The 14,960-nt window shown below is 34.2% G+C and overlaps 1 protein-coding gene across 3 annotated transcripts in view; it reads left to right on the forward strand.

Annotated features, from left to right (window-relative positions):
- The window catches only part of KATNBL1 (katanin regulatory subunit B1 like 1), a 50,951-nt gene extending 37,877 nt beyond the window's left edge, over positions 1-13,074 (forward strand). The window contains exons 2-11 of one of the 3 annotated variants that reach the window (XM_060146868.1): positions 943-1,073; positions 2,010-2,050; positions 3,492-3,771; positions 4,943-4,990; positions 7,890-8,008; positions 8,743-8,793; positions 8,888-8,977; positions 9,321-9,410; positions 10,219-10,312; positions 12,093-13,074. In XM_060146868.1, the coding sequence (XP_060002851.1) occupies positions 957-1,073; positions 2,010-2,050; positions 3,492-3,771; positions 4,943-4,990; positions 7,890-8,008; positions 8,743-8,793; positions 8,888-8,977; positions 9,321-9,410; positions 10,219-10,312; positions 12,093-12,125 (963 nt within the window). In that variant the 5' untranslated portion in view covers positions 943-956 and the 3' untranslated portion in view covers positions 12,126-13,074. The remainder of the gene's footprint in view (positions 1-942; positions 1,074-2,009; positions 2,051-3,491; positions 3,772-4,942; positions 4,991-7,889; positions 8,009-8,742; positions 8,794-8,887; positions 8,978-9,320; positions 9,411-10,218; positions 10,313-12,092) is intronic. The other 2 variants (XM_060146874.1, XM_060146881.1) reach the window with 2 other exon arrangements.
- Positions 13,075-14,960: the final 1,886 nt, after the last annotated feature.

Genomic DNA, 14,960 nt, shown 5'->3' on the forward strand with positions numbered 1-14,960 from the left:
TTCCTTAAACCTCATGAGTTAACCTCTTAGCTTCAAACTTTTCTGCAGCTTCCTTACCTCTCTCAACCTTTATTAAAGAGAGTTAGGTCCTTGCTCTGGAATAGGTTTTGGCTTAAGGGAATGTTGTGGCTAGTTTGATCTTCTATCCAGATCCTAAAACTTTCACCATGTCGGCAATGAGGCTTTTTCGCCTTACCATTCATGTGTTCACTGGAATGGCACTTTTAATTTCCTTCAAGAACTTTTCCTTTGCCTAACTTGCCTAACTGGTGCAAGAGGCCTAGATTTCAGCCTTCTCTCTTTTGACATGCCTTCCTCACTACGCTTAATCATTTCTAGCTTTTGACTTAAAAGGAGAGACTTGCCACTGCTCCTTTCACTTGAACACTTAGAGGCCATGGTAGGGTTATTCATTGACCTAATTTCAATATTGTTGTGTCTTAGGGAATAGGGAGATCCGAGGAGAGGGAGAGAGCGGGGAATAGCCAGTCAGTGGAGCAGTCAGAACACACACATTTATCAGTTAAGTTCACCATCTTATGTGGACAAGGTTCATGGTGCTCAAATACAACTACAGTAGTAACATCAAAGATCCCTGATCACAAATCGTTATAACAAATATAATAATGGAGAAGTTTGAAATATTGTGAGAATTACCAAAATGTGACACAGACATGAAGTGAACAAATGCTGTTGGAAAAATGGTGCCAATAGACTTGCTTGATGCAGAGTTGCCACACACTTCCAATTTGTTAAAAAAAAAACAAAAAAACACAATATCTGTGAAGTGCAATAAAATGAGGTATGTCCACATGTCCTTTGCTTTACTTGTAAGCCTCTTTTATATAGCGTAGAGCTGTTGTATTTTTATGTGTGTTAAGGAAAGGATCAGGCTCGTTTGCTTTTTGTATTTTCCATTTATTATTTTTATTTTTTGTCTAGGTATTTAAGAGATTATGGCATCTGAAACCCACAATGTTAAAAAACGCAACTTTTGTAATAATATTGAAGATCATTTCATTGATGTTCCTAGAAAAAGGGTCTCTAATTTCACTAATAAGAACATGAAGGAGGTAAGTAAGTCCATGGTTTCTAGGAATGGGTAAGACAGTATCTCAGTCTGTTTGGGCTGCTACACAAACAGAATACCATAGACTGTGTGGCTCATAAACAACAGAAATTTATTTCTCACAGTTTTGGAGGCTGAGAAGTCCAAGATCAAGGCCCTAGCAGAGTTGATATCCAGTGAGGGCCCACTTCCTGGTTCATAGATAGCTTTTCTCTACTTCCTCACATGACAGAAGGGGAGAGAGAGAGAATTCGCTGGGCTCTCTGTTATAAGGACACTAATCTTATTCATGGGGTTTTACTTTTATGACCTTATCACCTCCCAAAAGCCTTACTTCCTAATACCATCACTCTGGGGGTTAGGATTTCAACAGAGGAATTTTGGGGAGACACAGTCATTCAGTTTGACACAATTTAAACTGCTAAGTCTATAGATACTTCTGGTTATTAAAGTGTTTAAAAAATGGGAGGTTGACAGTTCTGCTCAATCTGCCAAAATTAAGTAGAATTAATAAAATAATTGAAATCTGTATTCCAAAAGCTCTGAAAACTTTTTGGCGGTATATTGTTTTGATATAGTATAATTTGAATATTTTAATTTAATTTTAGAGGAATCACAGAGATGCTTTTTGTTCACCCATTGCAAGGCTCATTAGCACTGATATAATTTCTTAAAATTCAACTCATTTATTTAGCATTCTGTATATATAATATGTGACTAGTAGCGTGGAAACTAGCCAGATGGGTATGTTGCGTTGTTAAAAATACCTACATACAGTGTTGTTGTAACCAATGATTGAGAGTACAGCATCAGTACAGTAAGAGCTTTAATCTGAAAAATTTAATAGTTCAATTTCAGACTTGTTGACATTAATCACAAAGTTTACATAGCTTTGTTAAGGAACTTAAATATGCTGCAACTATCTACTTTTATTTTTCAGGTTAAGAAATCTCCAAAACAGTTGGCTGCTTACATAACTAGGTAAGAGCTTCTTTAAAGTTTGTGGGAAACAGCAAATATTGAAAACTGGGTAAGAGTGAAAATGGGGGGGGGGAGTATTGTCTTTTAGTATAATAATACTAATTTATTGTCAAACAACTCCTTTGTGCCAGGTACTGTGCTAAATATATCAATATTAGATAGGTATCATTACCCCAAACAGTTGATGAGTAAAACTAAAGACTTGTGATTTCTTTAGGATTGTACATCCAGAAGGTGGTAAAAACGGCATTTACTGTCGGATCTGCCAAACTCCAAAGGCGCTTTCTACTAAACCACTGGTTCTCAAAGTGTGTGATCTGTGGACCCTGGAGGTCCCAAAGGCCTTTCAATGAGTTTGTGAGGTCAAAACTATCTTCATAACAATACTAAGACATTATTTACCTTCTTCATTTCCACTCTCTTACAAGTGTACAGTAGAGTTTTCCAGCAGCTACATGATATTTGATATCACAATATATGGAATGCAGAAGCAGATATGAGGATCCAGCTGTCTTCTGTTAAACCAGATATTAGAGATTTTGCACAAATGCAAAACAGTGCCATTCTTCTCACTATATTTTTTGTTCGTTTGTTTTGGAAAATAGAGGATTTAAAAAAATACATTCTATGTAGTATGTAATGAGTTTATCTTTTTCTTTTTCTTTTTTTGGCTGTGCTCTGAGGCATGTGGGATCTTAGCCCCAACCAGGGATTGAACCCATGCCCTCAGCAGTGGAAGTGTGGAGTCTTAACCACTAGACCACCAGGAATTCCCCCGAGTTTATCATCTTTAAAATTGATTAACAAATTTTCTGTTTTAGTTTCTGATTCATCAAATATCAGTAGATATTGCCCACATAAAAAAAATTCTTTTGAGACCTCAATAATTTTTAGGAGTGCAAAGCATCCTGAGGTCAAAACATTTGAGAACCATTATACTAAACCATGAGATGTGCTCAGTAGTATTTTATCTTATTCAAACAAATTAACTGTACTTCAGCTTAATCGAAATAAGTGTTCTCTTTTATATTAAAATATATATTCAGACTTGCCTGATTCAAATTAAAATATTCGAACTTGCTCACTTATTCTATCACTTTGTTAGAAAAAGATTAGGTGAATGGAAATTGTTAAAATTTTCATACTCCCTGAATGCCCTGTAGTTCGTTTTAAAAGCATCTAGTTATTATGCTTCTTCATTTTTTTTTTTCCTCTTTTGGTGTAAAGTACCATCCTTTTCATTGTTTTCCAGATGGTTTATAATTTCCCTTTTATTTTCCTCTTCAATCTAAGAGTTAAGATTTTAAAAAATTATTCTGCTTGCTTCTAATTTTAGTGGATTGTGATCACAAAATGTGGCCTACTAAATCTTTCTCTTTAAAAACTTTTAAAGGTTTTCATATGGTTCTTTTTCATTTAAGAAAATCCATTCTTTTTACAGAACAGTTGGACAAGCTGTGAAAAGCCCAGATAAACTACGTAAGGTGATCTATCACAGAAAGAAAGTTCATCATCCTTTTCAAAATCCTTGCTACAGAAAAAAGCAGTCCCCCAACAGCGGGGGCTGTGACATGGCAAATAAAGAGAATGAGCTGGCTTGTGCAGGCCGCCTCCCTGAGCAAGTGCGGCAGGGTAGTCGACCATATCTGGTTAGCCCCAGTGATTCTGGTTCTTCACAGACAGAAAGCCCATCATCAAAATATAGTGGGTTTTTTTCTGAGGTAAGTCATTTATATAAGCTTAACTTTATTCCTGTTTTAATACTGGCTTTTTCCTTTGCCATAGTCTACTAGCAAAATAGTTCACTGCTGATTAAATTCAGACTATTTGAGAGACTGTAACACCCTGAGACAATTTTCTAGATTAATTAAATTTGAATCAGTTGTTTATTCCATTTTTCCAAGTTAGTGATATCTGAGATGGAATGAAATGATTAACAAGCTGCTGTAAATATCCAGAATGGAAAGTTGGCCAGTAGAGACTTAAAGAAAAGGAAAAGAAGAAATCTTGCCTAACAAGTGAACCACGAAAGCCAGTTATCCAGGCACATTTTGCTGGGCTCTCAAAATTGCCATTGGAAAGTTTTTTAAGGCAAACCTCCTTAGTTTTGCTGTTCTTCTGGCTCAGGCAAAGTTAGTTGTTTGAACAGGTTCACGGGAATTGTTTTGGATGATAGAAATGTTCTAAAACTGGACTGTGATGATGGTTGCACAACTCCGTAGATTTATTAAAAATCATTGAATTACGTATTTTAAATATGTGTGAGTTTTATGGTATGTAAATTATACCTCACGAAAACCATTTTTTTAATGGTTATTTGAAAGAATGGTTTGTTAAAATTTATAAACACGAGTTTACAATAATAATTATTACATGTTTATTGTATATGTTGTAGAAAATAAATCCAAAGGAAAAAATTATCTGTAATTTCAACATTTGTAAATAACAGTATTAAAGTTTTGATGTGTATTTTTTCTCCATATTGTTTGATAATTTGATTTTTATGTTTAATAAATTTGAATATTTTTCCATGTAATTAAAATAACACTTCTACAATTTTTTCCCTTCCAGTTTTATTGAGATATAATTGACATACAGCATTTTAAAAGTTTAAGGTATACACATAATGGTTTGACTTAACTACATCATGAAATGATTACCACATTAAGTTTAGTGAACATCCATCATATATAGATACAAAATTTTAAAAATGAAAAAAAATTTTTTCCTTGTAATGAGAACTCTTAGGATTTACTCTCTTAACAGCTTTTATATATAAAATACAGCAGTGTTAATTATATTTACTAAGTTGTACGTTACATCCCTAGTGCTTATTTATCTTATAGCTAGAAGTTTGTACCTTTTGACTGTCTTCCTCCAATTTCCCCTCAGCCAAGCCACGTCCTGCCTCTGGTAACCACAAATCTGATCTCTTTTTTTGTGAGTTTGTTTATTTGTTTGTTTTGATGTGTAATAGACCTACAACACTATGTTAGTTCCTGGTGCACAGTGTAGTGATTTGATATTTCTGTACATTTCAAAATGATCACCACAATAAGTCTAGTTACCATCTGTCACCATACAAAGATATTATATAATTAATAGATACATAACATTACATTGATTAAATTACCTTAATTTCTTTAACTATGACTTGGTAAACTTAGTATTGTTTCTATCTGGCATGACAGTTTGAAAAGCATTTTCTGTGGCATACAAGCAAAAAAAGAATCTTTTTATATTTAAATGGTCATAAGTATGTAGATGAATGAAAATGAGCATCATACGTAGGATAATAATTACAAGTAAATGATACAAAACAAAGGTAGAAAACAAAGTGTTATTAACTAAAACCATAATGAGATGATGCAAAGATTCCATTTGCCAGTGGAAGTGTTCCTGTGTAAATAAGATCCTGGGGGAGTTCCCTGGTGGTCCAGTGGTTAGGACTTGGTGCTTTTACTGACGTGGGACTAGGTTCGATCCCTGGTCAGGGAGCTAAGATCCCGAAAGCTGCTCAGGGAGGCCAAAAGAAAAGATTCTGGAGTAATAGAAAGTTAGTAATGCTAGGAGAGATGAAGGAAGTGTGTATGGTATCTGTGAGAAAAGAGGGAGCAAGGAGAATTTAATAGTGAATTTTTTGAGCCCTGGAGAATAGGATACCTACAGGTACCTAAACCTTAGTGTTACAGAGGATCACTGTCATACTAAATCATTCACAAATATTTATTGATTGCTCCCTGCTGTGCAGTGCATTCTGCAGGCTCTGAGAAATGGATTGGTGGGTGAAAAACAGACACTACCCCTACTTTCATGTAGTTATAGAAGTGATGAGGCCGACACAGACCAGAAAATCAAAGAAACTACATACCCTGGAGGAAAAGAACATGTGACTATATAGTCCAGAAATCTGGCCTAGATTGGGACCTAGGTTGGTTCTTCAGTTGAACTGAGGGAATAAACATTCTCAGTGAAAATGCCTTAAAGCTGCAGTTTCACATTTGTATTAGTGCCGAAATGTGGCATTTTTTCAAGGGCTTCCTTTAACCTTGCTCCCATTTCACTACTTTTCACAAACCTGCATTAACCTCAACTAATGGGTTTATTGATTGTTCTTTTGTTGTTTCAGATGTTTTTTCCTGATTGACTAGTGCCTGCTCTAAAAACCTAAATTTAAAAGTGATGCTATATTATTTTGTCAAAGTTCAAATATACATAACCTTTTCACCCGACAGTTGCACTCCTAGGTATATACCCAGAGAATTGAAAACATAAGTCCACACAGATATTTATGAACAGATGCTTATAACATTTTATAATAGCCAAAAGTGGAAACAATCCAAATGTCCATCAATGGACTATGGGTAAATAAAGTGTCATATTCCATACAATAGAATATTATTTGATCATTAAAAAGGAGTAAAACACCAATATGCTACACTGTATATAAATCTTGATCTTTCACACATCATGCTATGTGAAAGAAGCCACACACAAAAAAAGGCCACATATTGTATGATTCAATTTATGTGAACCGTCCAAATTAGGTAAAGTCATAGGGACAGAAAGTAGATTAATCGTTGTGAGGAACTGTAGAGAGGGGAGAGTGGAGTCCAGAGTTTCTTTTGGGAGTGACGAAAAGGTTCTAAAATTCATTATGGTGGTGCTCGCACAACTCTGTGAATGTATATACTAAAAGTTACTGAATTGTACATTCAAAATGGGTATGTGAATTATATCTTAATCTGTTATTGAAAAAAATTGGATCTAGCTGTTCCAGTTCTAAAATTAATCCTACAGAAGGTTTTGTACAAGTGCACGTATTTATATACATAAGGATGTTCATTGATGCACAGTTTTAATAGGGAAAAACTAGAATCAATCTAAAATTATGATACATAAAGACTGGAGAATATGTAATTGTTTTTTAAAAATGAGACTGATCTATGTTCTGACGTTGAAAAATCTTCATAATGTGTGTGAAAAAACAAGGTTTTCAAAAATATAGATATTAGAATATTTTAATTTTATATCTACCTAATTTGTCTTTGTCTAGAAAGTGGTTTGAAAGATACTTACCAGTCTGTTAACTGTGATTACTCCTGAGTAATGTTAGTTGTTTCTGTGGGCAAGTAGAGAATATTCACTTTTTATTTTATAAAGTTTTGTGCTACTTGAACTTTTTTTTTTTTTTTTTTTTTTTTTGCCGTACGCGGGCCTCTCACTGTTGTGGCCTCTCCCGTTGCGGAGCACAGGCTCTGGACGCGCAGGCTCAGCGGCCATGGCTCACGGGCCCAGCCGCTCCGCAACATGTGGGATCTTCCCAGACCGGGGCACGAATCCGCGTCCCCTGCATCGGCAGGCGGACTCTCAACCACTGCGCCACCAGGGAAGCCCTACTTGAACTTTTTACAACAGGAATATATTACCTTAATTATACAGAAAAAAATGAATGAATTTAAATACTTGTCACAAAACTTAATTTCTGTGGTTCCCTACTCATGCTGTTCAGTTGGTAATGACTAGCCTATATGTTTACTTTTTTATTTAATACACATTATAAATTAAATCCTAGGTTTTTAGGTGAGTAAAAATAATTTATTCTATGAACTATTGAGATTTAAAAGGAAAATGGTAGCAAATAAGAAAAAGTATTGATAAAAAATAAACAGGTCCTAAATTTATTCAAATCATTTGTTTACTGTGTTCACTGCAATATTCTTTTTTGTGGGCCAGTAAAAGGAGTCATCTTTACCTAATTTTAAAATATGTCTACCAGAATAATTTAATTGAAAAAAATGGTTTCATGTCATATCTTAATTAGATTCCTGCCTTTCAGGTTTCTCAGGACCATGAAACAATGACACAGGTTTTGTTCAGCAGGAATTTGAGATTGAATGTAGCTTTAACTTTCTGGAGAAAGCGAAGTATAAGTGAACTTGTAGCTTATTTGGTGAGGTAAGTGTGACCCTTTATGGTTTTGTTCAGTAAAAGTAATTTCCAATGTATTATGTAGAAGTGCCTCTTCTTTTTTATGTTATACTGGCTAAAATTTTGAACTTCCTATGTTTAGCTTCAGTAGTAGCAGTATGGTTTAAATTACATTTATCTTCGGTCTAAGAGTAACCAAAATACAGAAAACCATCTGTTTTATCAGATTGAACAAAGCTGTTACCTTCTCTGATTAAGATTCTTATCTATAAAACTAAGAGATACCATTATGGGAAAACCAACCTTTAAAAATCCCCTTTGAGTGAAAATTTTAACCATTACCTTCCTCACTGTATTTAAGTCTCCTCAAATGTTACCTTGGTGAGGCCTTCCTTGACTACCTTATTTAAAAATACGTATTTCTTCACTCCCTATCCTTCTTTCCCATTTTATTTTTCTCCATAGCCCTTACCACCATCAACATGCTTTATATATTTCACTTGTTTATTGTCTGTCCCTGCCCTCTCCACCTCCTCCCACACTCACACACATATTGAAATACAAGCCCTATTTCTTTGTTCACGGCTAACAACTGACTCATCCCTAACAACTGACTCATCATAGACACTCAGATCAACAACTGACTCATCATAGACACTCAGATCATTTGTTGAATGAGTAAATTTCTCAAAAGCAGTGTGAAGGTTATAATATGAAAATAAATAAGGAAATCAGCTATCTAAGCAATTTTGTTCCCACAGGATAGAAGACCTTGGAGTTGTGGTGGATTGCCTTCCTGTGCTCACCAATAGGTATAAAGAATATTTTTCAGAAAAAAAGTACATTTAAAGAAGGACAAATGATGACCTGTTCATAATTTTATAACTTAGTGTTTATTTACTTTAGTTTACAGGAGGAAAAACAATACATCTCACTTGGCTGCTGTGTAGACTTGTTGCCTCTAGTAAAGTCACTACTTAAAAGCAAATTTGAAGAGTAAGTGCTAATCTGAATCTCAATTCTTTTTTCTCTTTCAGCATCCTTGATCTTGTGCCTTATAAGTGCATAGTGGTAGACTGAGCTCCATGAGACATACATGGTTTCTGTTTTCCAGGAGCTTATAGTCCAATTAGGAAAAGAATATGGAATGACTAGAGAACAATTATAAAACTGTCTATAAACATGTTACATAAAGTATAGTTTTGTGAAAGTAGTGAAATAAATTTTTTAAAAGGGAAAGATAAGTGTGTATGTGTTTTTTGAGGGGGGTAGAGTGTCATCTTTTCTAAAGGCTTCTTGGATGAAAACACTTGAATTTTGTAATGAAATGTCATTTCAGATATATAATAGTTGGTTTAAACTGGCTTCAAGCAGTCATAAAAAGGTGGTGGTCAGAACTATCATCCAAAACGGAAATTATAAATGATGGGTGAGTATACCTTTAAACTCATACTAATAAAGTTTTTTTTCAGGAAAAGCAGCTTGATTAAGCTAGGTGAGAATTTTATTTCATGATTATCAGTATGTAATACTTATTCTCTTCATTTTCAGAGAAATATTAAATTGGGATACTGTTCATATGTGAAAAGTTGAATTCCAGAGCCCAGTAACCCCCTGTATATATTGTTCTGGCAGAATCCTACCCTTCATTTGGGGAGGCAAAAGCACAGCAGTGGTTTAACCCTTATATCCATTAGAAAGGAGTGAGAGAGAGAAAAAGAGATGGCTTTTAGTGGAATAAGATTGAGGCACAGGAATGGAGTCATCCTGTGGGGTCCTTTGGCTCCCAGACATTAACATGAGAGTCCAGTGTGGATGATTACACTTCTAAAAACTGTATTATAATCATAATTTGAGTATTGCCTTGATGTGAAAATGTGTGGGTATTCTACCAAATGAGCCAGATTATCATGCAATTACAAAAAAAAAATCTCCCAACAGTTTCCTTTAAATCCATAATTTGCTTTCTAGGCTCTCAGAATTTTCCCACTTTCCCACTTCATACTCGATTGTCTGAATGTTCCAAATGCCTGTTGTTTTCTTACTTCCTCTAACAACTAGGTAACCTTTAATTTTCATGATTGACATGTACTAGTTTAAAGATTTGCTTGACTTCAAATGGTATAATTGTATCCTGAAAAATACTTGAAAATTTTAAAGCTGTTTTCATTAAGTGTATTTACTACCAAAGTCCATATCTTACTATATTTGCATTTTTTCTTCTTTTTTTCTCCTAGAAACATTCAGATTTTAAAACAACAATTAAGTGGATTGTGGGAACAGGAAAACCATCTTACTTTGGTTCCAGGATATACTGGTAATATAGCCAAGGTAATCTATATTTAAGCTTAGTTAAAAATTAGACATAATGTAATAGTATTATACATTCATAAACAAACTCTTTCAAATGTCCAATTCAGTACTACTCTAATAACATCTAAAGTCAATTTCATATTCATAAACGCTTAAGGTCCTCTGGATATGAATATGACTTTGGCAAGGAATACAGGAATTAGTCATTGAATGTGTTTCAGATACAGCCACAGAAATAATGTGGTAGTAGGTATTTAATGACCTAGCTCCAATTAGAGGAAAATATTTGAAAAAAGGTTAAGAACCCAAGTTAAAAAGGCAACTGAAAAGACAGTGCTACTCAGAAGCAAGGGGTGAGGAACATTATCAGTTTGGGGGTATTTTTACTTGGCTTTTGCTAATGTCATGCTTTTTTGGGAAAGTTAAATTGCTCAAATCACAGTATGAATTTGACATCGTTCTTTATTGATTTGCTTGTCTCAAAGGAAAAGGTACAGTGTTATTTTGGATTTTAATATTTAAACTCCAAAATAGTTTTGGTAGTTAAAACATAACTGCAGGAAAAAAATCACTGTTAAGAAATATTTCCACCCTTGTATTGGGCATACTGCTATCATATAAATTGGTATTAGCCAGAAATATAAAAACTTTCTTTAGTTTAAAAAAATACAATATTTATATTTATGTCTTAGACTTACTTATAAAATTCTTCTTGGAATACCTTCATGAAAGGAAGCATAATGATATCAATAAGAGGATTTATGTCTTGGGCTTATAAAATTCTTCTTGAAATAACCTTCATGAGAGGAAGCATAATGATGTATCAAGCAAGTGTGTTACCACTGTGTATAATTTTACTGTGTAGAATTCTTTTTTTTTTTTTTTTTGTGGTACGCGGGCCTCTCACTGTTGTGGCCTCTCCAGTTGCGGAGCACAGGCTCCGGACGCGCAGGCCCAGCGGCCATGGCCCACGGGCCCAGCCGCTCCGCGGCATGTGGGATCTTCCCAGACCGGGGCACGAACCCGTGTCCCCTGCATCGGCAGGCGGACTCTCAACCACTGCGCCACCAGGGAAGCCCTGTGTAGAATTCTTAATGATGAAAATGTTATGAACGGAAATCAATTTCCTGAAGTTTTTTTATTGTTACAATTTTAATTGTTCTTTTGATAATAGGAGGGAAAATGAAGTAAAAGTTGATAGAAAATAGAATACGTGATATATCACCTTTTTCTGGAAGTGCCTTGTCTTCTTAGTAGTAGAACTGAAAAATTGTTTCCTTAGAAATTTGCTTTCAATTGTAATTTTTTATAAAGGGAGAAGCTTTATTGTGAACATAACCTTAAGATACTGTATTTATTATTGCAAACAATATTGAGTGATTAAAAGATCTATGAAGTTCCTTAAGCTATGATAAAACCTCTTTTACAATATTAAACCCTCAATGCAATTTTTTGAGGGTAGAAATCAGAACGGCTATCCTCAAGCTGGTCTAGATTTTATATAGCACTGAAGGAGTTGCTGTGAATGATGTAATGATCTTGCTTACTCTATAAAAGCAGAGTTGTTTGATCACAGAAACTAAAACATTCACTAAGCACTTTGCAAACACTTATTGAGCACATGCTGTGTGCTACAAAAGTGCAGAGAAAATGTTGAGTAAGACAAATCTTTTGCCCTCAAAAGGTCACAAAGGGAAACAGGCAAAGCTAGTGACCAAAAGGGAGAAGAAAATGGGGTGTGTGTATGTGTTGTATTTACAGTACTGGCTAATGAAATGTTTTTGTTTTATTCTCTAAGGATGTAGATGCTTATTTATTACAGTTGCATTGAGAGACTTCATCTACTAAATAGCATTTGGTTATTCAAAACACCCCTGGACTATATGATTTCCCCAAAAATGTCTCAACTGAGAACTGTGAACTGTGGAAGAAATCAAAACCATTTTTTCCTTTAAAAAGCCACATAATGAAACCACTAATGAAACGCTAAGGATCTACTTCACATTGAAGTGGAAAAATATCCAAAAGGAGCAGCTTCAACTTCAGTGAGGTGAAAGTGCACTATGAAGATTGTTCACCTTTGCTGCAATTTGGGATTTATATGGTTATTTGGTAACATTGTTTAAGAACTACTGGGTCTTAATGCAATCCTGCATAAGAATATAATTTATACTATGTGAAAAATAAGACAGGACTTATTACTAGGAATTATAAAGACCAATCATCATTACTTTTTTTAAGATTGTGTTTTATAAAAAAACACTTAAATGTGTGCAGCTACTATTTTCTTATGTTGAAAAGACTTTGAAAGTTTAAACCATAGCAGATAATCAATACTAAAAGTTTTTTGTTCACACTGAGATACTGTGTATGCAGAATGCCTTAATTATTAATAAGCCAATGTGTATGATACCAATATCTGTTTAAGAAAATTAAAACCAACCATGATTCTGGCATGATAAAATCATGGAATTAAATCAGGGGTTTCCATTCATGTAGAATGTTGTTGTTTAAACTTATTCCACACCATTCTTAAAACTTGAGAATATTTTTAGTATCTCTGATTTATTTTTTTTTGCCAGAATCATCATGTCATATGTGTATGTGTTATCCCCATACATAAGAAAAAGGTGACTGTGTATTTGTATGAATGCTTAACTGGAAATGTCCATGGAGTTGGCTAATTTATATTCACTTTTTATTGTATATAGATTTCTAATATTTTCAGTTCTGTATCATTTAAGTTTTCTTCATTTGAGTAAATTCACTAAATATTTCTATTTTTTGCTTTTTTAAATTCTGATTTTATATGAATTCTGATTTTTTTCACTACATATGTTTAAAGAATTGCATACAATGCTTTAGAATTGTTTACACTTAGTGCTGACCTTGTATTTTAAATTCCAACACTTTACTACCTCCTCCAAAGTTTGGTATGAAATGCCAGCAGACTGTATGAGGTCTTTTTTTTTTAATACCACTCTTAGTATCAGTGAATGTCTTAACATTCTGGAATGTCTTAACAGCTGTATGCATTATCTTGAAAGTGGCTGGGGTTAAATGCCACTCTTGGTGGTTCATACATCATCTCATGTTTAATAAGCCTGAGAGACGTCTGAGCAAAGATTTTGAGTAATTGAATTTCTGTGCAGTAATCCTTCCAGCACTTGAATGTAAATCTTTAGCATTTATCCAATTAGCCACTACTGATAAGAATCCAAAACAAGCATCTTTCTTGCTTTAAAACATGTTATTTTTTCACTGAGTTCTATTTTTGTGTAGCTATATTTTGTATAGCTATGTATTCCTTACAGTGAACATCAATTGTAGTAACTGGTTACTCTCTAAAGTTTTTAGATTAGAATAATTTCAGATTACTGCACTTGTGAGTTTTGAGAGTTATTTAAGAAGTCATTTTTCAGGAGATGGGAATTTGAATTGTAAACCTGCGTCATCTCTGTGAAACCTTAAGATGATGAAATACAACCCTCCTTTGTTCCTATTCCTTTTAGTTTGCACTCTCTTATCTAACAGTTTCAACCAGTCAACGCAGTTGGTGCATGGTGCTAATGAGGCTAAGGACAAGAGTTCAATCCTTTTAGGTGTTTGTTAACTGTACACACATACACAGAACTATTCATGGCTACAGACTGCACCTTCTCTTAGGTATCCATCTCACAAATTCACTCTTGGTCACAAGGAAGATGGTGTGTATAGCATAACACAAACCCTTCACCTCAAATGGAAAGATAACTAATAATTGGCACATGGGATACTATAGACTTTAATCTAATATTTAAAATAATATTAAAAATAATGTAATATCTAAAATTCTGTGTCAATATAGTTTTCTCTGGGTAAGTTCAATGACTAAACATTGTCCTCTGAAAATCAAACTTAATCAAACTTCAGTAAAAATTAGGTACAAATACAAATGAAACATAGTAAAAAAAAAAAAGGTATTATCCTGTTAATGCTGAGTTTGGGTTTGTTAAAGGAGAGTAGATAATACTTCTTTTTTACATACTCAGAGCCATATAAGGCAGCAGTCTTTAGCTCACAAATATTATTCAATGGCACACACTCCCAATTTCTGTTCTTGGCCTTTGCAGTTTACCTTAGTACCTACCTCTCAGTTACCGAGTTATGATTAGTATTAGCTGATTTTAAGATTCTTGGATAAAAGGTGTTGGATAAGTAAATATTGATGAACTCTTAGGTTGTTATCAAGCCCTTCTCATGCTGTTTAATTAGAACAGTGTTGATCTCCAGAAAGAGCCAAAGAAAGTGTTTACAAAGTATTTTGGCTGTTGTATTGACCTAGATTAGGACAATTGCTGTCTGTCATCGCTCTTTTGTTGCCGTGTTGCTAAGCAGTATAACTGAAGGACTACCCATGGTCTCTATGCCTTTCTACCTCTTCTACCTTCTTCAGTTTTCTGTTCATGACTTTCTAACTTTGCAAGTCCAGGGACAGGTAGTTTTTTGAGATGGTAGAGGGTTATAATCAAGTAATTTGCTTCTTCTTCTAGAGATAAAGTAAATGGTTTTATAATGAGTGTTCAGAATAAAAGTTAAAAGTTAAGAAGCAAGCCTTGTCAGATGGTTTTTAAAACTAATCTTTTGGCAGTAATTTCAAAAGTAATTGACATACATTATTTACATG

This window comes from Lagenorhynchus albirostris, chromosome 1, assembly GCF_949774975.1.
Source record: "Lagenorhynchus albirostris chromosome 1, mLagAlb1.1, whole genome shotgun sequence".
Taxonomy (NCBI): Eukaryota; Metazoa; Chordata; class Mammalia; order Artiodactyla; family Delphinidae; genus Lagenorhynchus; species Lagenorhynchus albirostris.